Below are 21,929 nucleotides of genomic sequence, written 5' to 3'. Positions count from 1 at the left end.
TCCCGACGTCCAGCAGCAGCGCCCCAGCCCTGGCGGGTCCGTCCAGAAGGTCGCGCGGCCGCCTCGGCTCCGCGGGATCGGTTGATGCTAAGTGAATCTGGACAGTTTCCTTATTTTTATGACATAGCCAGCAGTATAATGGTGGACTTGTGAGGATTAAATAAATATGTGTACAGAATAGGACAGAGAGACCTGATCTATAGTAACTACCCAGTAAGTAATTATTGTAATAAATTATAATGCCTGGGACTTTGAGTTGGCTAAATCCGGTATCTCAGGCCCAGAAGTCACATTTATGGCAGCGGGAGGGAGAAACTGGACCTTGTGAATTGACTGCTGGAGGTGACAGTAGTGACTGCTGTGTAGGAACGGTTAACTGAAAGGGAAGGCTGAAGAGGACAAAGGTGAACCGCAGTCAAAGTCTCTCCAATTTAGGAAATAGAGTTGCTTGATTCTTTAAAGTTTTTTTTTTTTTTTTTTTAAGAGGAAACATTGTATTGATCCTTACAATCTTTTTATATCTAAATCTTTTCCACCAATATTTGAGAATCAGGAGTAGAATCAATGCCATGTTGTATATCTGCTTTAATTAAACTTAGAGTAGAAGTAAAGAAACGTGGGCTTTCTCTTTTATACCAACCACAGTGCACAAATGAGCAAGGTAACTGGCTCATAAGAAGGCTCAGAGTGAACGCAGAGAATACATCACAGGCATTGCCCAAACAAATTTTCTAACGTCTGAAAATGGATGTCACCATCTCTACTCCCCCACCTTACTACTATCTTAACACAGCAGTTCAGTTGGCTCTATCTTCCAGGGGCCACAAGGCCTAAATGTTTTGACAATGCTGCAGTTTTGGCAATCACATCATTGCATCTTTTGAGTTAGAGTTCGGCTTGCTTGTAGATAGTTTAAGGGAATGAAATGATAGTTGATGCATACAAATGCAGGTTTCTGAGACTTGAATTGTGGCTTCAGCATGGTACCTCGCTTAAGTTCCCCTTTGGAGCCCACCGTTTTAAATAAGAATGGTAGTCTCCGGATGCCTCTGGTGGTAGATAAGAAACTTTTGAAAATTGTAATGAACAGTGCCAATAGAGTTGGCAGCTCATAGTGCCTAGGATATCACAGAAGTGCTTCTGCATTGTTTTAATCTATATAGCTTACTGTAAAATTTAGCAGGTAAGTTCTGGGTGAATGTTTATTATGGCAACAGAAGTTTGTTTTTTGTGGGTTTTTTTTGTGTTTTTTTTTTTTTGCGGGCGGGACTGGGGATCGAACTCAGGACCTTGCACTTTCGAGGCCACAAAAGTACTTTTTTTTTGAGACAGGGTCTCACTATGCAGTCCAGATTGGTCTCGAACTCACAGTAATCCTCCTGCCTCAGCCTCCTGAGTGTTGGGATTACAGGCATGCACCACCACTCCTGGCCAAAAGTACTTTTAAATTAAGCTTGACTGAGTTGTAAAATTAAAAATTTTAAATAAATTTAGCATATTTTGAGTATTCATATCCTAAACCTACTGTTTATTTTGTCAATGAAAACAATGATCCAAAAAGTGAATAAGGCAGTATAGATTTTTTTTTTTTTTTTGGTATCTGGGATCGAACTTGGGACCTTCCTTGTACTTGTGAGGCAGGCAGTGGACTCACTGAGCCAAATCCCTGGTCGTAGATCTACTTTTACAAAGCTGTGCAGCCCGGTATTATGGAGCATGCCTGTAATGCCAGCACATGGGAAGATGAGGCAGGAAGATCACCTTGAGTTCAGGGCTGGCCTGGACTACATAAGGAGACCCTGTCCCAAAAAAGAAGAATATACATTTTCAATTAAGAACACTTGGAGTTCTATGTGTTTAAATGTTTTAATTAGATGCATTTTATGTATACATCAACCCTAAGGGGTAGATGCTGTTATCATTTTGGAGATAAAGAAATTGAAGCTCAGAGTTTAGTAATTCAGCCAAGATAACAAGTTATTAAGTAGTTTACCAAGGATTGTGACTTGAGTTTCTGCTCATAAACATATCTCTAGCTATGACTTTGGACAAATTAGGGTTAATGTCTTATGTGTAAAAGAGGTGTGTAGGTTTCTTGTGAAGATTATTAGACTATCTCAGATGTCTAAAACCCACAATACTTAAAATCTTTTCTTTCTTTCTTGGTACTGGAGATTGAACTCATACCTTGTGCTTGTGAGGCAGGTGGTGGCACCACTGAGCTAAATCCCTGGCCTGGTTGATTCTTGATAGCAGCCATTCTTTCTGGAGTGAGATGGAATCTCAGCATTGTTTTAATTTTCATCTCTCAAATGACCAGTGATATTGAACAATTTTTTCATATTTATTTGCTGTTTCTAATTGTTCATCTAAGTGTCTTTTCATTTCAGATGCCCATTTTTGGATGAGTCTTGTCTTTGGGGGAGGTGTCTTTTTTTGTGTGTTTTTTTTAGTTCTTTACAAATTCTAGATAATAGTCCTTTAATTGATGAATAGCTGGTAAGTTTTTTCCCACACTGTGAGTTGTCTCTTCACTATTGGTGGTTTCTCCTGCTGTGCAGAAGATTTTTAATAATATGAGGTCCCAGTTGTTGATTGTTTGTAGTATTTTCCGTGCAGTCTAGGTTTTGTTCATGAAGTCTTTGCCTGTTGTTATGTCCTCAAGCGTTCTACCTATTCTCTTTTCCCGCAGGTGTGATATTTCTGTTTTAACATTTAGATCTTTGATCCATTTCGATTTTAGGTTGTGTGTGGTGAAAGATATGGGTCTAGTTTCAATCTTTGACATGTGGAAAGCTAGTTTTTCCAGCACCATTTATTAAAGAGGCTATCTTCCAGTGGAGGTGTTTGGCCCCTCTGTCAAAGATAAGGTGGTTGACTATGTCTGGAGTTGTTTTTTGATCCTTATATCTGCTCTTTTGCCAGTACCATGCTGGGGTTTTTCTGTGTCAGGCATTGAACTGGGGACCTTTTACTTGTGAGGGATTGGGATGCCATGCCCTCTGCCTTGCCTTTGTTGCCCAGAATTACCTTTGCTATTTGAGGTCTCTTCTGGTTCCAAACGAGTTTTAGGATTTTTTTTTCTAATTCTGTGAGATACACGTTTGTGATTTTGATTGGGATTGTGTTGAATCTCTGTAACAGTTTTGGAAGTGTGGCCATTTTCACTATATTGGTTCTTCTTATCTAAGAACAATGGATATGTTTCCATTTTCTGATATCCTCTTAAATGTCCTTTTTCAGAGTACTGTAGTTTTCAATGTAGAGATCTTTTACTTCCTTCCTTAGATTGATTCCTAGGTATTTCTCTTCTTTTTTTGGATGCTATTGTGAAAGGGATTGTTTCTCTCATTTCTCTCCAGTGGGTCTCTTATTGGTGTACAGGAGCGCTATTGATTTTTGAGCTTTGACATTGTATCCAGCCACACCACTGACTTTGATAATCAAATCTAAAAGTCTTTTGGTGGAGTTTTTGGGGTCTTCCCATAATTATAGTGTCAAGAATAGTTGCAGCACCTTATACATTTTTCTGTTTACCACCTGTTCATTCTCCCCAAAACCCTGGTGACTGCTCCTTTGTACTGTATAGTTTTTTTTTTCCCAGAATGTCAGATATTTGGGGTGATACAGCATTTCATTTTTGTAAACTGTCTTTTATACTTAGTAATATGTGTTTAAAATTCTTCACCCATGTCTGTTTCTGGCTTGAGCACTCATTTTTTTCAGTTGCTGAATAATATTTAATTGTGTGGATGGATGTGTTATGGTTTGTTTATCCATTCCCCTGTTGAGGAACTTCTAGTACTTCCAGTTATTTTTTTTGGGGGGGGTACTGGGGATTTCCTTTTTGAAGGGGTTTGTGACAAGGTTTTGCTATATAGTGTAGGTGGCCTTGAACTCAACTATGTATGTGCTTGCTTCGGTAGCACATATACTAAAATTGAACTCAACTATGTAGCCCAGGCTGGGCTTGAATTCACAGCAGTCCTCCTGCCTCAGCCTCCCAAGTGCCAAAATTACAGGTATGTGCCACCCTGCCTGGCTTCTAGTTTGTGATTGTCATTTAATTCTCTTGTGTCTTCACAGGGTAGAGTTTGTTCTGGTTTTTGTTGTTGTTTTTTGTCTTTTTGAGACAGGGTCTCACTATGTAGTTGAGACTGACCTGGAACTCACTAAGTAGCCCAGGCTGGTCTCGAACTCGCAGTGATCTTCCTGCCTCAACCTCCCAAGTGCTGGGATTACAGGTGTGCACCACCATGCCCGGTTACAGGGTAAGGTTTTAATTTAATGTACAGGTTAAACTTACCAATTTTTCTTTCATGTACTATGTCTTTAATGTATGAAAAACTCATTGCCAAATTCAAGGTCACCAGAAAAAATTTTAAGGGTATTTTGATACAGGATCTCTTTGAAGCTTCCAAAGCTGGCTCAAACTTCGAGTTCTCCTGCCTTGGCCTCCTAGAATTCAGGGATTTATAGGCATGTGCCACCATGCCTGGGCTCTCCCTTTTTTTAGAAAGCAAAGTAGTGCAACATCCTTTCTATGTGCTCACTCAGTTGGTGAATATAAGTGCTACCTCTTGGACCACTTTTGGTAGAAGCAGTATGTGTAGTAAGGGGGATTATTTCATTAATGTCTGGTTTTCATTATAGAGAGAATTAAGATCACCTTAAAATACATTGTCTTGAATTGTTTGCAAATGTGGACACATCTCTAACAATATTTGGAAAACTTAGATCACCTCAATACTGGCTGTTGGAACTAAAATAGATCCAGTAACTGATGTTTTCTTGGGAGTATTGGTAAATTGTAGTTTTTAAAACATCACACCAAAAGTTGCCTGTGGTGGAGGTTCCCAGTGCATGGATGTGAGAAGGTGGTGGTGTTCCCTGCTTGCTGCCTTCACAGTCCTCTGCGTTGTGAAAACACATGAAGTCCAGCTCTGTCGCTCTGGATGCAGGAAAAGGGGTGGGAGAAAAGTGCGTTTCCTGGAGTATGGAGAAGTTCCTCTGCCCAAAGAGCTCTTTCCCTTCCATTGGGCCAGGCAGTTCTTCACATGACCATGTGTCTCCTTCAGTCCCTTGGTTCCTGATGTGGGCCAGCAGATCTGTGATTCCTCAGTGATCTTCCTGGGTGGCTCATCTGGATCATTTCCTTGGCTACTATTTTCTAGTGAGGCTTAAAAGTGCTCTGTCTCTGTTGCATCTCTGCCATGTGAAACCACATGGTTCCATGTTGTTCAGTGTAGTAGAAATCGGGGATTTGGATTCTCTGGATATGCTTATTGGTTTTCCTAATGAGTTTCGCTCATTAAGGACTAAGTCTTAGTTCCTAAGGTGTAAAAGAAAATGAAAATGATACCTCATAGGAGGTTTACATGAAATAATGTCTGAAAATACTTTTATAAACTAGTCAACAAATTATTATTCATAAATCCTAGTCAGTGATTCTCAAAGTGGGTCCTGGACCAGCGGCCTTACTATCCCCTTGGAGCTTTTTAGAAATGAATTAAAATCGCATCAAACCAGTCCCAGTCTCCAGCCCATCCTGGAGGTAGAATTTCAGAGATGAGCCCAGCATCTATTTGAACTACCCTTCCGCCCAAGGAGATCCTGATGCCTGCTCAAATTTGGGATGCACTGCCCTATTTTATCAGATTTAGTAATCAGGCCTTAAGAGGCATGACAGCACAGCTATTATCCCAGCATTTAGGAGGCTGAGGCAGGAGGATCATAAGTTCAGGCCCAGCCTGGGCAATTTAGAGTCTTAGCAAGACCCAGTCTCAAAAATGCAGAGGTTAGGGATAGCTTAGTGCAAAGGTCCTGGATTCAGTCCCTGGAACTACAAAAACCACAAAAGCACTAGACAAAAATCACTTGAAGGCAGTGGTTTTAATCTGCCTGCTTGGCTTTCTCACAGCTCCAGATGCTTGGGCATAAGACCAGGGTGAGGTTGCTGTCTGCCATGCCTTCTTTGAGGTCTCCCTGACAGCAACCTTCCTGTGTGTCTACATATGGCTTTTTCCCTGTGCTTGTGTCTTCTTTCTGATCCTCCTCCTAAAAGCAGACCGGCACTGCTAGGCCCTGAGGCTGCACTTAACCTTACGTACCTAATGAAGACTGTTTCCCCACATAGGCACATCGGAGGCTGGTGGGCTGCACTGTTCGGTCCACGATAACAGCAACAATATTTGAATAAATTAAACGTTGTAGAAAAAAACAAGTTTTACCTTTTTATTTTTTTTTTTTATGTTTTGTATCGGGGATAGAACTTGGGACCTTGCATTTGCAAGGTAGGCAACGGAACTACTGAGCTAAGTCCCTGCCCCTTAGTTTTACCTTTTGAAAGATAAGTAGTTAGTCCAGTGGACCATCATTTTATTTAGCCTTTCCTTGAGAAATTGTTCCAGCAGCATTACCAAGTCTTTAATCCATTGGTTTGTGCTTTAATTAACAACAGCAGGGGCCGGGAATTTAGCTCAGCGGTTCGGTGGTCTGCCTTGCAAGCACAAGGACCCGAGTTCAATCCCTGGTACCAAAAAAAAAGATAATTAGCACCAACAGCCTTATCACATTTTATGCTACCTGTTTTTTGTTATGCTGGGCCTCATTCTAGGCAAGTGCTCTGACTTTCAGCCTGTTTTACTTTTTTTTTTCTTCCCTTGGTACTGGGGATTTTGAGCTCAGAACCTGCACTTGTTGAGGAAGGCAGGTCTCCACTGAGATGAATCCCCAATCCATTGAGGTTGTCAATTAAGAACTAATCCCAAGGCTGTGGATGTAGCTCAGTGGTTCTGGCTACCTGCCTTGCAAGGGTAAGGGTACTGAGTTCAACTCCTAGTCCCCTCCCACCCCCAAAAATGCATTCCTGTAATCTTACCTATTTGAGAGGCTGAGGCAAGAGAACACAAATTCTAGGCCAGTTTGTGCAACTTTGTGAAAACCTTTCTCAAAATTTAAGTAAAGGCTGGGGATGTACCTCAGAAGTGCAGTTTTTGCCTAACCTGTGTGAGGGCCTTAGTTCAATCTCCAGTACTGTGCTCCCTTTCCAAAAAAAAAAAAAGAAAATTAGAGTTGTTAAATTTGGAGCCTGGTCTGCAGACATTTAGCTCAGTGGTGTCACCACCTGCTTCACAAGTGCAAGGTCCTGAGTTCGATCCCTGGTACCAAAAAAAAAAAAAAAAGAAATTTGGAGCCCAACATTAGAAGATCTTCATTTACATTTTTCCCCTGAAACCCTAATTGGCCCAAATGGTTGGCTGCCTGCTTGAATCAGGAGTGTTGATTTTTTTCTATAAACAAGAGGCTGAAAACAGCTCACCTTTTATTTTCTCTGTTCTTCCCTTTCTTCATTTTCCTTGTTCTTTTTAAAAATTTTTTTATAAAAATTGTGATTAAAAACTGTAAAATTTGCATTCTTTTGGTTTTTTTGAGACAGGGTCTCATTGTGTATGTAGTTCAGGCAGTCTTGAACTCTATGTAGCCCAGCGTGGCCTTAGACTCACTTCGTTAATTCTGCCTCAGCCTCAGCCTCACAAGTGCTAGGATCACAGGTGAACACTACCACACCCAGCAAAATCTATATTCGTACATATTTAAATGTACACTTCAGTGATGTTAAACATTTCTATTATTGTGAAGCAAATCTTCAGAACTTTTCATTTTGGAGAATTGAAACTGTGTGTTCATTAAATAACAAACGCCTTTCGCTGTTTCCCCAGCTTGTTTACAGTTTTACTTTCTCTGTATATTTGACTGAGATACTTCATATAGTGGAGTCATGTAGTATTTGATCTTTTGTGACTGCTTTGTTTTCCTTAGCATAGTGTTTTCAAAGGGCACCCGTGTGATGCATGTGACAGGATTTCCTTCAGGACTGAACAGTATTCCCTTGTATGTATATTGCATATTTTGTTTATCCGTCCATCCATTATTGGACATTTGGGTTGCTTTTCCCTCTTGGCACTGCAGATGTGCTCTGCCATGCCTGGTTTCAGACTTGAGTGTGTTTACAGTATTTTTATCATAGTGACTTTTAGTTGAAATTACGTTTTTTGTTGGTTTTAGAATATGGAAAGGAATTATACTCAGAGAAAGCAAACCACCGGCCCAAGTAATTGTGGCAGTCCAGGAGAACAGTGAGCATAGTCCATAGTTTGTTCAAAGGAAAACAATATTTACATGCTTTTTACTTTATTGTTATTACGATGATTTTTGTTTTCTTTTTTGAGATAGGATCATGCGTTGTAGTTCAGGTTGGCCTTAAACTCATATGTAGTTTAGTCTGGACTGTAATTTATAGTGATCCTCTTGCCTCCAGTCCTGAGTGCTGGGATGACAGGCATTTGGTGCCATGCCTGGCTTACATGCATTTTAGGGTGTTTTTGTTTTGTTTTGTTTTTTTGTGAGGCATGCCTTTTTGGGAGAGCAGAAAGCAAACATGAGTAATGAACCTTGGTGTGCATGAAGGAGGTGGGAAGTGTCCTGACTGGAGTCAGTGAGGGTTTCTTGGGAATGCCATGTAGAGCTTTCTGAGGTAAAGCATTCTGGTACCTAGAAGGCAGAAGTTTGCAAGAAAAAGTATTAGGGTGACTGTTAGTTACTTTTCTCTTGTTGCTGAGACACAATACCTGACACCCAGAGTTAAATAGAAAGGTTTATTGGGCTCACAGTTCATAGAGGTTTCGGTCCATAATCAGCAGGTTCTAAGGCAGGGTGACAGAGGGGCAGCAGTTTATGGAAGCAGAACACAGCAAAAGCAACAAGGAACCTTAACAGTGTCTTTCTGCACCTTTTATATTATTCACACTTACCGGGATTAGGTTGGTGCCAAACCAATCACTCAACACATAGTGGTTTTGTGATCACACACCCTTAATCCTAGCAACACACATAGCAGATTTAGCTATCTTTCAAAAAGATTGCGTGAGGCTTTGGGGGGACATCTAGACACAAGCCATGACAGGTGACAAACCTGTCACTTGGGTGTAGGATGGCTTCAGAGAGTAAGAAATGAAGCCATTATTAGTAATACAGGCCATTGGTATCCTGATTCTAGCAGTAGAGAAAAAGAAAAGGCTAGGGTTGATTGGGTGGACAGAGGTGTTAAAGGAGTAAAGGCTACTCTGCCCTGTGTTAAAAGTTTGTATACACGCATATGTTTTGCTCTTGCAGTTGTGTATTTTGTACTTGTTTCTTTACCAGCCTCTTGGCTCTGTCTTCGCGGGTCTCAGAACAAAATGCACGTACTACCAAATTACGTACATCCATGTGTCTTAGTTTTTATTTTTTAGATCTGTGGTCCTGGGAAAGGGCCCACTTACCACCCAGATAACCTAATATAGTATACTACAGGCCTAAGTGTTTAGAAGATAGCCAAAAGTAGCTAGGCTTTGGTTTATTTTTTGTTTTTTACTTTTTGGTACTTTTTTGAACTTAGGACCTTGCACTTGCGAGGCAGGCGGTGGCACCTCTGAGCTAAACACCTGGCCCTAGTTTAATATTTTCTTGTGGAATTCTAAAGCCCCAATTAGAAAATAGATTATCTATCCTTGATGACTTTGGAGCAACACAGCAATGTCTGTAAGTTTTCATGTGAAGTGAGGTATCTCCTTTTTCTTTGTAATGTTTTAACCAGTACTCAGGGTAAATTAGTATGTGATAGGACGTTTGTCCATTGTAAAATACTTAAGAATGGAAGAAGTTTGAATGCCCTACATCTCCCATAGCTAGTATGATAGTCTGTGTGGAATGGTCATACATATTTATGTTGTTTTGACATCTTGTTAAAGTTGCATCTTTTTAAATGTGTGTTTGATAGTAGAGTTTGAATCCAGGTACCACTGAGCTACATCTCCAGTGCTTTTATTTTTAAAAAATTGAGACAGGGTTTTGCTTAGTTACCCAGACTGGCCTCAAACTTCTTGATCCTCTTCCTTCAGCCGCCCCAGTAGCTGGAATTACAGATGTGCATGACCACTCCCTGCTTGAAATCACATCCTTACCTGATTGTTAGGAAAACCCCTTAATCTTTCCTTAAGAGTTTCTTTCGGCGCTTTGATTTGGAAGCCTTAATTTTATATATTTGATTGTTTATTAATTTTTTTTTTGAGACAGCATCTCACTACGTAATTCAGGCTGCCTTTGAACTTACTATGTAGTTCAGGCTGGCCTCCAACTCACTTCAGTCTTCCTGCCTGAGCTTCACAAATGCTGAGATCACAGGAGTGTATCATCATGCCTTAAATTTTTTTTTTTTTGGTCCCAGAGATCAAACTCAGGACCTTGTGCTTAGTTGGCACAACTGACCTAAACCCCTGGCCCTGGAAACCTTAACTCTTAATTGGGGTAAGGGGAAGGAAAAGATAAATGGTTTACATGAAATTTAAAATAGGAGCAGCACATTTAATTTACTACCCCTTTTTTAGATCATGGAAGGGAAGTGGTTACTGTGTGTGTTACTAGTCCTCGGCACTGCTGTTATTCGGGCTCATGATGGACATGATGATGATATGATTGACATTGAAGATGACCTTGATGATGTCATTGAAGAGGTAGAAGAGTCAAAATCAAAACCAGATACCAACAGTCCTCCATCTCCAAAGGTTTGATTTTAAAATTTTATTTATTTATTGGTGAACCCAGGGCTTTCACACTGAGCTATGTCTCTAGCCCTTCAAAATTTTTTTTTTTTTTACTTTGAGAGTTTCCTGGGTTGGGCTTGAACTTGTAGTCCTCCTTCCTCAGCCTCTTGAGTGCTGGGATTACAGGTGTGCTCACCACATCCAGCTCTCCTTTTATCTCTTGAAATTATGAAGATACAGGGTCAGTGGTGGAATATTTGCCTTGCAGACACAAGGCCCTGGGTTCAATCCCCCAACATTGAATGGAAGAAAAAACTGATGAAGTGATGATACATTTGGATCTTTTTTATTTTTTAAAATTTTTAGTGTTTTCTTTTGTTTTAAGACAGTGTCTCACTAAGTAATTCAGGCTGGCCTTAGTCTCACTCTGTAGGCCAGGTTGACCTCATACTCATAGTGATCCTTCTACCTCAGCCTCCCCACTGCTGGGATTACAAACATGTGTTACTGTCACTGACATTTGGATCCTTTTCAGTGGAAAAGCAAAATTTGCTAAAATACCTAAACTGATCCTCTCAGGTAGCCTTGCTAGATCTTCAATTCAGGGGCCTGCTGTGAAAGTTTTGTGATAATTAAAATCAAGCCAAGAAAATAAATTCTAAGGAATGTTGCTAAAACTATTGTTAATTCATTTTTATGTTTAACACAGGTTACCTACAAAGCTCCAGTTCCAACAGGAGAAGTTTATTTTGCCGATTCCTTTGACAGAGGATCTCTGTCTGGGTAAGTGTCTTCTTAGGGAGAAAAATCTTTATTTTTTATTTTTATTTTTTGTGATATCTGGGATCAAACTCAGGACCTTGCATTTGCCAAGCAGGTGGCAGCACCACTGAGCTATATTTCCAGCCCATTAGGGAGAAAAATCTTTGCTTTTTTTTTTGTACTGGGGATCGAACTCTGGTCCTTGTACTTGCGAGGCACTGAACTAAATCCCCAGCCTAGGGAGAAAAATCTTAAGAGGCAAATATCATGTAACTAAGATGGAATAGCAGATCCGTTTTGGATAGCATTTTATCTCATGAAATATGTAGCTCTTCTATCTGGAATGTTTATATCCACTCCGGAAATTAAAGTAGTCTTTTGGAACTTGTGACTTCTTGCATCTATTCCTTTCCTTTTCCCTTTTCACCCTCAATTTTGTTGTTTTGGAAACCTTTTTTCTTGAGTCCTTAAAAAAAACATAGAATTATCTCATGAGCTTGGCATTTTTTCTTATAGGTTTGTGAGTTAAATACAATATAATCTCACTATTTATTTGTGTGACAAATTTAAATGTTGAAAGAGTACCAGTAAATTTAGGAGGCCAGTGCCTCATCCAGTAGGCAACTGGGGCTTCTGAATACCTGTAAATTTGGTGGGGGGAAACAAAAAAAGTTGAAAGAAGCGTGGCAGACTAGGCTAAGAAACCAGGCTGTAATCTCTTTTTTTTCTTGAGCATTTGTACCGTTTCTTTTCACATTTCAACTGTTATTTTTTAAATCTTAATTTTGAGGTTTGTCTTGATTATAGGTGGATTTTATCCAAAGCCAAGAAAGATGACACTGATGATGAAATTGCCAAATATGATGGTGAGAATCCCATGTGGTCCAGATACAACAGCAGAGCAAGGGGCATGTTTTTGCCATGGTGTCACTTAGGAAGGACTGCTTCAGCTGGGGTGGTGTGCACGCCTATAATCCTAGCACTTGAGAGAGTGAGACCAAGAGCATTACAAATTGAGCCCAATCAGAGCAGTGTGGCAGTTTAACAGTTTAGTAGTTTATCTTAAAGAGATAAAAAGAAAAGGTTGAGCACGGTGCTGCACAGCTGTAGTCCAAGCCGTTGGGAGGCTGAGGTAGGAGAATTGCCACAAGTTCCAGGCCAGCCTGAGCTATGTAGCAAAACAACAAAAAAACAAAACAAAACAAAAAAGATGAAAAGGGCTGGGATGTAGCTCAGTGTGAAGCCCTAGGTTTAATCCTTAGTACTGGGGGAAAAGAAACCAAACCCCACCTCGTTTAAAAGGAGAAATATTTTAAGATTTTTCCTTTAGAAATTGTGCCATCTTTGTGTTGCCTTTCATGTGATAGGGCTCAACCTGTTTAATCACTTTGTGATGCCTCATATTATAAATGGAAAGTTTTGAGCCAGGCATGGTGGCACACGCTAGTAATCTTAGCGCTCAGAAGGCTGAGACAGGAGGATTACTACAGTTCAAGGCCACCCCAGGCTACATGGTGAGTTCAAAGTCAGCTTGAACTACATAATGTCTCCAAAACCAAATACAAAGAAATGGAAGGTTTTTTACTGGGCAATGGTATAAAAGATATAGTGTCTTTAAAATATTATATCCTGTTTTTTCAATATATGCGTTTAATGCTGATAACCGAACTTTCATAGATAATTGGAATATGTTCAAAAAAATCATTGTGATGGTATACTTGGAGTTTAGTTTTTACCATTTAAAAGACCTGCAGAGATGCTGTGAAGGAGTGGAGAGCCCTATTGTGTTGTCTTGTAGGAAAGTGGGAGGTAGATGAGATGAAGGAAACGAAACTTCCAGGAGATAAAGGACTGGTATTGATGTCCCGGGCCAAGCATCACGCCATCTCTGCTAAACTGAACAAGCCCTTTGGATTTGATATCAGGCCTCTCATTGTTCAGTAAGTGAAATGCTTATTTGATAAAAGCTATTTCGAAGAGGTAATCTTAGAAAAATTTATTTTATTGAAAGAAAGTAAATACCATTACTCTATTTGAAAAGTTTATGAGATTGTATAAATTATAATAGGGTTATTTTAAGTGAATTTAAGCATTTTGAAGTTTTTTTTCCCACTCATTAGAATATTTTGAAACAAACTGGTCATTCACCCTCCTGATAATGAATGTCTGGATTTTGAAAAAATTAATTTTACTTTGTGGGATTGATTAGCCATCTAAAAGTAAAAGAAGGTGGAATCATTCTAAAAGTATTATGATCTGTGATAAAACACAACCAGGATTGGGGAAACATTACCAGATTTGTTCTAAAATGACAGGGTTTTCTGCTTGTCTTTCTGGAATTAGGTATGAAGTTAATTTCCAAAATGGCATAGAATGTGGTGGTGCATATGTGAAACTGCTTTCCAAAACACCAGAGCTCAACTTGGTGGGTACTTGTTTTTTTATTTTATTTATTTAATTTTTGACAGCAAAATGTCTTTATTTGAGGTTCCAGGGTGGGGCAGGGCCCCCAGAGTCCAGTTTTCCCTGCAGCCCTGTGCCAGGCCACCCTGCACAGTTCCACTGGCTCCCCAGACAGGAAGTTAGACGTGCAGGTTCCCAAAGGGTACGAAGCCCGCCATGTCCTGGGTACTTGTTTTTTTAATGTGGCTGACCAAATTTTTTCTACAGAATCTTAGAGAAAAAGGAAAGAAAAATTGTAAGATCTATGAAAATAATGACCAACTCCTTCCTTGCTGCTGAAACCTTTGGAGGGTTAGCAGTATTGCTTTTGGTGCTAATTTGCTTTTTGTTTTTGTTTTTGACACTGGGGATTGAACTTGGGTCCTTGCACTTTGTGAGGCAGGTAGCAGAACCACTGAGCTAAATCCCCAGCCCCTAATTTGCTTTTTATTTGAAATGTGACTTATGTTTTCCATGATTTTCGTTCTATGTAATTTTTGGATTTAGCTATTTTTTTTTTTTTTTTCTTTAAATTTGTGAAAGAGTCAGTAACTAAGCGGGGTGTAGTGGTGCATGTCTATATAGTCCCAGAACTTTGGGAGGCTGAGGCAAGAAGAATCCTTTGTCTGAGCCCAGGGCAAGTTAGTGACTTAGCAAGACTGTCTCAAAATAAAAAATAAAAAGAACTGGGAATGTGGTTCAGTGCAGAGGCCCTAGGTTCAATTATTCGTACTGGGAGGGGAGGGGAGGGGGAAGCAGTTAATTAGATGTGTTTTATCACTTTGTTTTTAAGCATGCAGATATATTATAAATTTTCTCATGATTACTAGTTATTCCTTTTTAGTGATATATAAAACCTTACTACACAATCCGCTTTGCCTTTAATTGTGACTAATTTATTTAGTGTTTTATGAGAGGAACTATCTTATACTTTTGAAAGGTTGATTTTGAATATGTTGACTAGAGCTACTTAAAAGTAATTCATCTTTGTTTTTGAAGGATCATTTTCACGACAAGACCCCCTATACGATTATGTTTGGTCCAGATAAATGTGGAGAGGACTATAAATTACACTTCATTTTCCGACATAAAAATCCGAAGACGGGTGTATATGAAGAAAAGCATGCCAAGAGGCCGGATGCAGATCTGAAGACCTATTTTACTGATAAGAAGACCCATCTTTACACATTAAGTAAGAAAAACCAGTTGTTGGGGGTTTTAAAGCACTACAGATTTATTATTTAATGTACATATTACATATCTGGACAGAACTCAAGTCTGCAAGCAAGAAGAGGTTTTTGTCAGTGTGGTGTGGTGCATTCCTATAACCCTAGCTAAACAGGAGGATCAAGAGTAGGAGACCAGCCTGAGGCTGAGGCAAGAGTTTGAAGCCAGCCTGGGCTACCTAGTGAGTTCAAGCCTAGTCTGAACTACATAGCGAGACCCTGTTTCCAAAAAAGTAACCAAAAAAGAAAGAGGTGGAGACTGGTTTAGGCAATTTAGGAGAGATCCTGTCTCAAAGTAAAAGTTTTTTGTTTTGTTTTGTTTTGTTTTGTTTTTGACGAGGGGTACTGGGGATCAAACTCCGGTCCTTGCATTTGCGAGGCAGGCAGCATAACCACTGAGCTAAATCCCTGGGCCTCAAAGTAAAAGTTTTAAAGATGGGCTGGGGAATGTAGCTCAGTGGTAGGATGGATATATATATATATATATATATATGTATAGAGGGGGGGGAGGGAGAGAGAGAGAGAGTGTGTGTGTGTGTGTGTGTGTGTGTGTGTGTGTGTGCAGGTGTTTAGCATGCTTAAGGCCCTACCTAGGTCCAAGCCCTGGTACTACAAAAATGGGTCTTGACTGTAATTGCCTTGGTGGTAGAATGAGCTCACTTGGCAGCATGAAAAAGTTACTTCTTGGATCGGGGATTTAGCAGTGGTTCTGCCAGCAGCCTCTCAAGCACAAGGACCCGAGTTCGATCCCTGGTACCAAAAAAAAGAAAGAAAAAGTACTTCTTTTCAGTAGCTTGGCTGAGAGTGAGCTTTTGGAGGGATGGGCTATCTTAGTGGTAGAGCACTTGCCCTATATGCAGGAAGCCTTGGAGTCCATCCTCAATACCATGGAAAACTTTATATCCCATTAATAGTTCCTTCACCAGTCCCCCTCATTTTCTGCCTTCATTTAGTTTCTTGCTGGGAAAATGTTAAATAATGGCACATAGAGTAGCAAAACATAGATAGATTCTCAAAATTGTCTTCAGATGAACTCTTTTTGGATGCTTTAACACCTGGACAGTTAAGACTAATCACCTGGACACTGGGAATATATAGATATAGACAGATAGATAGACATTTCATTTATGTATTTATTGGTACTGGGGATTGAACATGGGTCCTTGCACTTGCAAGGTAGGTGGTGGAACCACTGAGCTAAATTCCTCTTGTTTTGTTTTTGTTTGGTGCAACTGAGCTAAATTCACCATTCATTTTTATTTGTTTTTTTGTTTGTTTGTTTTTGAGACTGAGTCTCCATTAGGTATCTTTGGCTGGCCTTGAACTCGGAGCAGCCCTACTGCGTCATTCTCCCACATGCTGGCATTATAGGCATGTGCCACCACTCAGTATTTTTTTTTTTGTAGAGGTGGATATTGGGGATTAAACTCTGGCCCTTGTGAGGCAGGTAGTGGAACCACTGAGCCAAATCCCTGGTCTATTTTTGTTTTCTTTTTTTAAATGAAACTTTTCCTGTGGCTTTGAGATTATATGTAGACATGTCTCTTTTAAGAATATAATAATCTTTTTTTTTCTTTATTACCAAAGCAATACTTATTGAAGGCATAGAAAATCAGAAGATAAAAATAAGCAGAAAGAGATATCTAAAATAAAAACATGTGTTTCTTAGTATGTATAAACAAAGACGTAACATTGTATAAAAAGTTAAATGTTAGGCCAGAAATTTAGCTCAGGGTTTTCTCTCCCTGCCTTCCAAGTGCAAGGGCTCAAGTTTGAATTCTGTCCCTGGTAGCAAAAAAAAAAAAAAAAGTTAAATGTTATGTTTAACTTGCTTTCTTCTGTGTGGGTGTGGGTGTGGGTGTGGGTGTGAGTGCTGGCTTTGAACCCAGGATCACTGATCCTCAGCTCAGCCCTTTTTATGTTCTATTTTGGGATATGTTCATACGTAATTGATCAGGCCGATCTGGAATTTACAGTCCTCCTTCCTTGGTCTCTCAGGTAGCTTAGATGATAGGCATATGTCACATACCTGGCTTTAACTTGCTTTTTGTTTTTTGAGATAGGACCTCATTGTAATTATCAGACTGGCTTTGAACTCAATATATATCACAGTTTGGCTATGGTGATCCTCCTGCCTCACTCTCCCAAGTGCTGGCTTTAACTTGCTTTCTTAACTATACAAGAATGTGAGAATCTTTCCCATGGCAGTATATATTTCATTATTGTTGTTATGCAGCACTGGGGAGGCTGAAGCAGGAAGATTGAAAGGTCAGCTGGGGCTACATAGTCTGGCCAGCCTGGACTACACTGTCTATATAGTGAGACTCTGTTGCAAATCAAAAAAACAAAGGAACAGAAAAAAACTTCTGTTGACTGGTTTGCCCCAATTCATGTGAGACCAATGAGGTGTTTTGGTGTTAAAAATTTTAAGGATCATTTGTTACACTTCTTAGAAACTTGAGGAAGTGGCATTTACACTTGGCACAGTTTCTCTGATCTGAGCTGAGCATGGTGGTGCACCCCTGCACAGATCTTCCTCATTTAATGACTGAGATAGGGTCCCATGACCGAGTTGTTAAATGCATTGGTTGCTAACCGAAGAGTTGTATATAGTATGTACGTTATTTAGAACAAAGAAATGGTCAAAGGTAGCTCCAACTTGATAACTCTGCTTTTGTTTGTATAACTCTTACATGCAGTGCTGTAACATAAAACTACAGTACTATACAGTACGGTCAGCAAAAATTACAGTACTATATAAACAAGGAATAATGTGTGAAAAAAGATATTGAGGCTCTATAAACAGGGTGTGCAGAACTGTACAAAAAAAGAGACAGGTTTTAATTTTAAGTCTGAACAGTCAAAGTAGGTGGGTTAAATTGAGGAATATCTGTAATCCCAGACGTGGTAGGTGGAGAGAAGATTGCAAGTTGAGGCCAGTTTAGAGTACATAGTGAGACCCTGTCTAAAGCTGCCTCCACCCTGCAAAAAAAAAAAAAAAAGACCTCAGGAGTCAGGCGTTGTTGGCCATGTTCTGACCCAGTGCCTGATGAGATTTCTTCATGCTTCTGCGCTGTTCCTTTCCATGAGAGGTCACAGTCTTTCTTTATTTTATTTATTTATTTATTTTTTTGGTAATTGGAAATTGGGAATAAGTGGCTAATTAAATGTTTTATTTACTTTTTTTTTTAAACAGTCTTGAATCCAGATAACAGTTTTGAAATATTAGTTGACCAATCTGTTGTGAACAGCGGGAATTTGCTAAATGACATGACACCTCCTGTAAATCCTTCACGAGAAATTGAGGACCCAGAAGACCGGAAGCCTGAGGACTGGGACGAACGACCTAAAATACCAGATCCAGATGCTGTCAGGCCAGATGATTGGTGAGCCTTGGCAACTCATCTTTGAGGATAACAGCATTTTGTGTATCCCACATGGCTTGGAGAAGCAAATGTTGAGGGCCTGAGATCTGACCACCCAGGAGTAGATATAGATTATTCCAGCTAAAAAGGAGCCACAGTGATAATCTAGATTGTCTCACTCTTGTAAACCATGAGATGAAGTTGATGATAATTTGCTTGTGTTTTGGTTTGTGGCAGAATATCTTAGCCTAGCCATCCAGTGCTTCTTCATTTTTAATTGTTGTGTTTTGGCAGTAGGGATTGAACCTCACCAGTGCTTTCAATCCATATTTAAAGCTAAAGTCCTTAAATGTTAAAATTTAATTTTAAAAAGTCTTTTTCCTCTTTAAACAGTATTGCAAAGTCTCTGCTTTTTGTATTGGATAGAGAATACAAAGCCCAAATGACGTATACACATGCTCCCAGTACATTTGTGAGATAGGTAAATAAAATCAGCATGAGTGTGGTAGGTGCTCTATGAGAAAAGGCGCTGCTAGGTGACCAGAGCACCAGATATGACCAACCTGGCTGGTTTCTTGGAGCAGGGCAAAGCAAATCGAGACCTGAACACAGTGTGGGATGATGGGAACAGGCATTCTTCATTGAAGAGCAGCATCATTTGTAGAAGCAGAGGAACAGGAATAAACTGGACATGTGGGAGAATTAAGTATTACAGTATTTCCGGGCCAGGGATTTAGATCAGTGGCACTGTGCCTGCCTCACAAGCACAGGGTCCTGAGTTCAGTCCCCTGGTACCAAAAAAAAAAAAAAAAAAAGTATTACAGTATTTCCTTTGGTTGTAGGGTGGAAATTGGAGAATGATGGGTTCATACTCTGCTGTATGGCTACATTTAACTCTAGTACAGGAACTTCCAGAAATGTCAGGAAGTTTAAAAAAAAATAGAACTCATCTCACTTTTTGTGAAAGTATCCTCCTATGGTTAGCAATTAAAATTTATTTAGGTACCAGGAATTAAACTCAAGTCCTTGCTCTTGTGAGGCAGATGGTGTCACCACTGAGCTAAATCCCTGGCCCATTTAAATTTAATTTTTTATCCCATTCACCCCCTCAAGCCCCCTCCCATTCCTGTGGTACAAAAGTTCTGTTTTCATTTCAGTTAAATTTTAGTTTTATTTCTCTTTGGAAGTTGCCATATATGTTCCTAAACTTTTATGATGCACTAGTGGAAATACTATTTATTTGTGTATATGATGAACAGTAGATTTGGACTCAGCCATGTTCAGTATTATATTTTCTAACTAGTGTTTCATTTTGGTAATTGGAATGGTGAGCAGTTGAAAAGGTTCAAGTGATTGCTGAGCATGGTGGCATACACCTGTGATCCCAGCACTGGGGAGGCTGAATCAGGAGACTTCTAGGCCAGCCTGGGCAGCACAGTGAGAATCTGTCTAAAAACGAAAGCAAAGCCTGGTGTGACACACGCCTGTAATCCCAGCCCTGAGGGAGGGTGAAGCAAGAGGATTGTCCTGAGTTTAAGGCCAGCCTGAGTTACACAGTGAGTTCAGGGCTACTGGACTACATAGCAAGACTGTCTCAAAAAGAAACAAAATGACAACAGTAACAAAAAACAAAAGCAAAACAGGTGAACGTTAAACAGGTTTTTGAAGTTTTCATTGTTAAATCTGACCTGGTTGTAAAACAAGTGATCTGGGCTGGGCATCTTGCTCAGCACAGGACGAATCCCTAGCACCAAAAACACAGTTAAGCTGATGTAAGATGAAGGGCTCTTTGGTTAGCAACTAAAGTGGTATTGTCTTACAGCAGTTACACAAAACTCTGAAATCATTATGTGTGTGTGTGTGTGTATATATATATATACATTACACATATATAACGTGTGTATACACACACACATTTATAAAGCTTTGTTGTACAGAATGTTAAAGTGCTGTTACAATTTCATTGTTGTCACTGTTAGCCACAGTGGCTGACTAACCACTCACAGCTGTCCTCGCCACAGCAAAAGTCTTACAAAGAAACACGAAGAGCTAAGTACATTTAGAATTTTGTTGGGGCAAAGTCCCCAAGCTTGGCAGTAGATTACCAAGAAGCACTATGCGGAAGAAGGTGGAATATCACAGTAACTATTCTTTGGCTCTCTGTGAGAGTGGGTGTCCTGGGTTTGTATTACAGCTACCTATTTTTTGTTTTTGTTTTTTTGTTTAACAGCTACCAAATCCGTGAGCAGTCCGCCAATACTGACTGAACAGTTCTCTTTTTGCAGGTTATTTGGGGTCTTAATCATCACTTCCTTCATCATGTTTTTTTTTTCCTCTTTACATCAGTCTTTTCTGCTTTCTTCCTCCCTTTGTCTTCATCAATTTCTCTATTATCCAAATTCTTCTTCCTTACTGACTTCATTTTCTTCCCCTTCTCTGTCTCCCATCTTTATCCTCTTCATCGAACTCTTTCCCCTCACTGTCGTCCTCATCGTCCTTGACTTCCTCCTCTTGTCCTCCATCTTAACTCCTCTTCGTCTACACCATCCACCTCAGCCTCTGACTGGGGCTTCCTGGCCTTCTCTGTTATACCTGTCCAGGAACCTCAGTTTCTCAGTAGTCATTCAGGTTGGTAACCTCATGGTTAAACAGATCCAGGCTTTTCAGTCTACTTTTTTCAAAGATTCCAAGGTGCTAATATCTTTCAGGTTATTTCCACTTCAGTGTATGTGTGAGATTTGGAAGTTTTTCTTCTAACATATCCAAACTTGGAAGATTCTACAGCCACTGAGTTTTTAAATTTAGGTAGCTTGGGGAGTTTTGATACTGAAATCAAGCATATATTTATTAAGCTGAGGAACTCTTTTTGTTCAAAAATTCAGCTGTTAATCCCTCAAGTTTTCTATCATGTGATTTGCAGTTGTGCAAGAAGGTTCTCTGATTCTTCAGCTCCAGATGGATCCTGGTCTTCATGTGCATGTTCCCCTCATCTCCTCTCTTCGTACTTCACTTTCTGAGGCTAGGGTGGGGGCATCCTGTGTAGCCAGGGCAGTGGGAGGAGCAGTGAGCAGAGTCCCTGAGCCAGGGTACTTGCAGGAGTGGGAAGAGACTGTAGAGGTTAAACGCATAGTACATGTTTTTGTTGATGGAATTCTATGACTACTTTTTGTGTGTGTCTGTGTACTGGTACTGGTGGCTTGAACTCAGGACTTTGCACTTGTGAGGCAAGTAGCAGCTGCAGTGAGCTAAATCCCTGGCCCACTATGAATATTTTTCATCACATTGGTGTTTAACGTATTAACAGTGTTATGTAGTTATCCGCACTGTCCACTTTTAGGGTGTTTGTGTTATCCCGAACACTCCAGCACCTAGCAACTGGGTTCTGCTCTGAACTTTCTGGATTTGCGGTCTGGACAGCACGTGTAAATGGAATTAGTAAAATTTGTGGCCATTTGTGTCTGGCTTCTTTCAGCACAGCTTTCATCATTCATCTATGTTAAAGCTTGCTTAAAGACTTGATTTCTTTTTTTTTTTTTTTTTTTTTTTTTTTT

The 21,929-nt window shown here is 39.9% G+C and overlaps 1 protein-coding gene and 1 pseudogene across 2 annotated transcripts in view; one reads left to right on the top strand and one right to left on the bottom strand.

Annotated features, from left to right (window-relative positions):
* Canx (calnexin) overlaps positions 1–21,929 on the top strand; it is a 41,890-nt gene that overhangs the window by 6,025 nt on the left and 13,936 nt on the right. Inside the window, exons 1-8 of one of the 2 annotated variants that reach the window (XM_010623752.3) lie at positions 89–213; positions 10,428–10,604; positions 11,293–11,366; positions 12,153–12,211; positions 13,144–13,285; positions 13,689–13,770; positions 14,787–14,979; positions 18,210–18,399. In XM_010623752.3, coding sequence (XP_010622054.1) covers positions 10,431–10,604; positions 11,293–11,366; positions 12,153–12,211; positions 13,144–13,285; positions 13,689–13,770; positions 14,787–14,979; positions 18,210–18,399 — 914 coding nt within the window. In that variant the 5' untranslated portion in view covers positions 89–213; positions 10,428–10,430. Of the gene's footprint in view, positions 1–88; positions 214–10,427; positions 10,605–11,292; positions 11,367–12,152; positions 12,212–13,143; positions 13,286–13,688; positions 13,771–14,786; positions 14,980–18,209; positions 18,400–21,929 lie in introns of those variants that run through there. The other variant, XM_010623753.2, reaches the window with a different exon arrangement.
* Positions 20,539–21,357, bottom strand: LOC104862036 (annotated as a pseudogene).

Source organism: Fukomys damarensis, unplaced genomic scaffold (assembly GCF_012274545.1).
Source record: "Fukomys damarensis isolate Sample0158 unplaced genomic scaffold, DMR_v1.0_HiC HiC_scaffold_9, whole genome shotgun sequence".
Lineage (NCBI taxonomy): Eukaryota > Metazoa > Chordata > Mammalia > Rodentia > Bathyergidae > Fukomys > Fukomys damarensis.
This window is presented reverse-complemented; position numbering and strand designations above follow the sequence as displayed.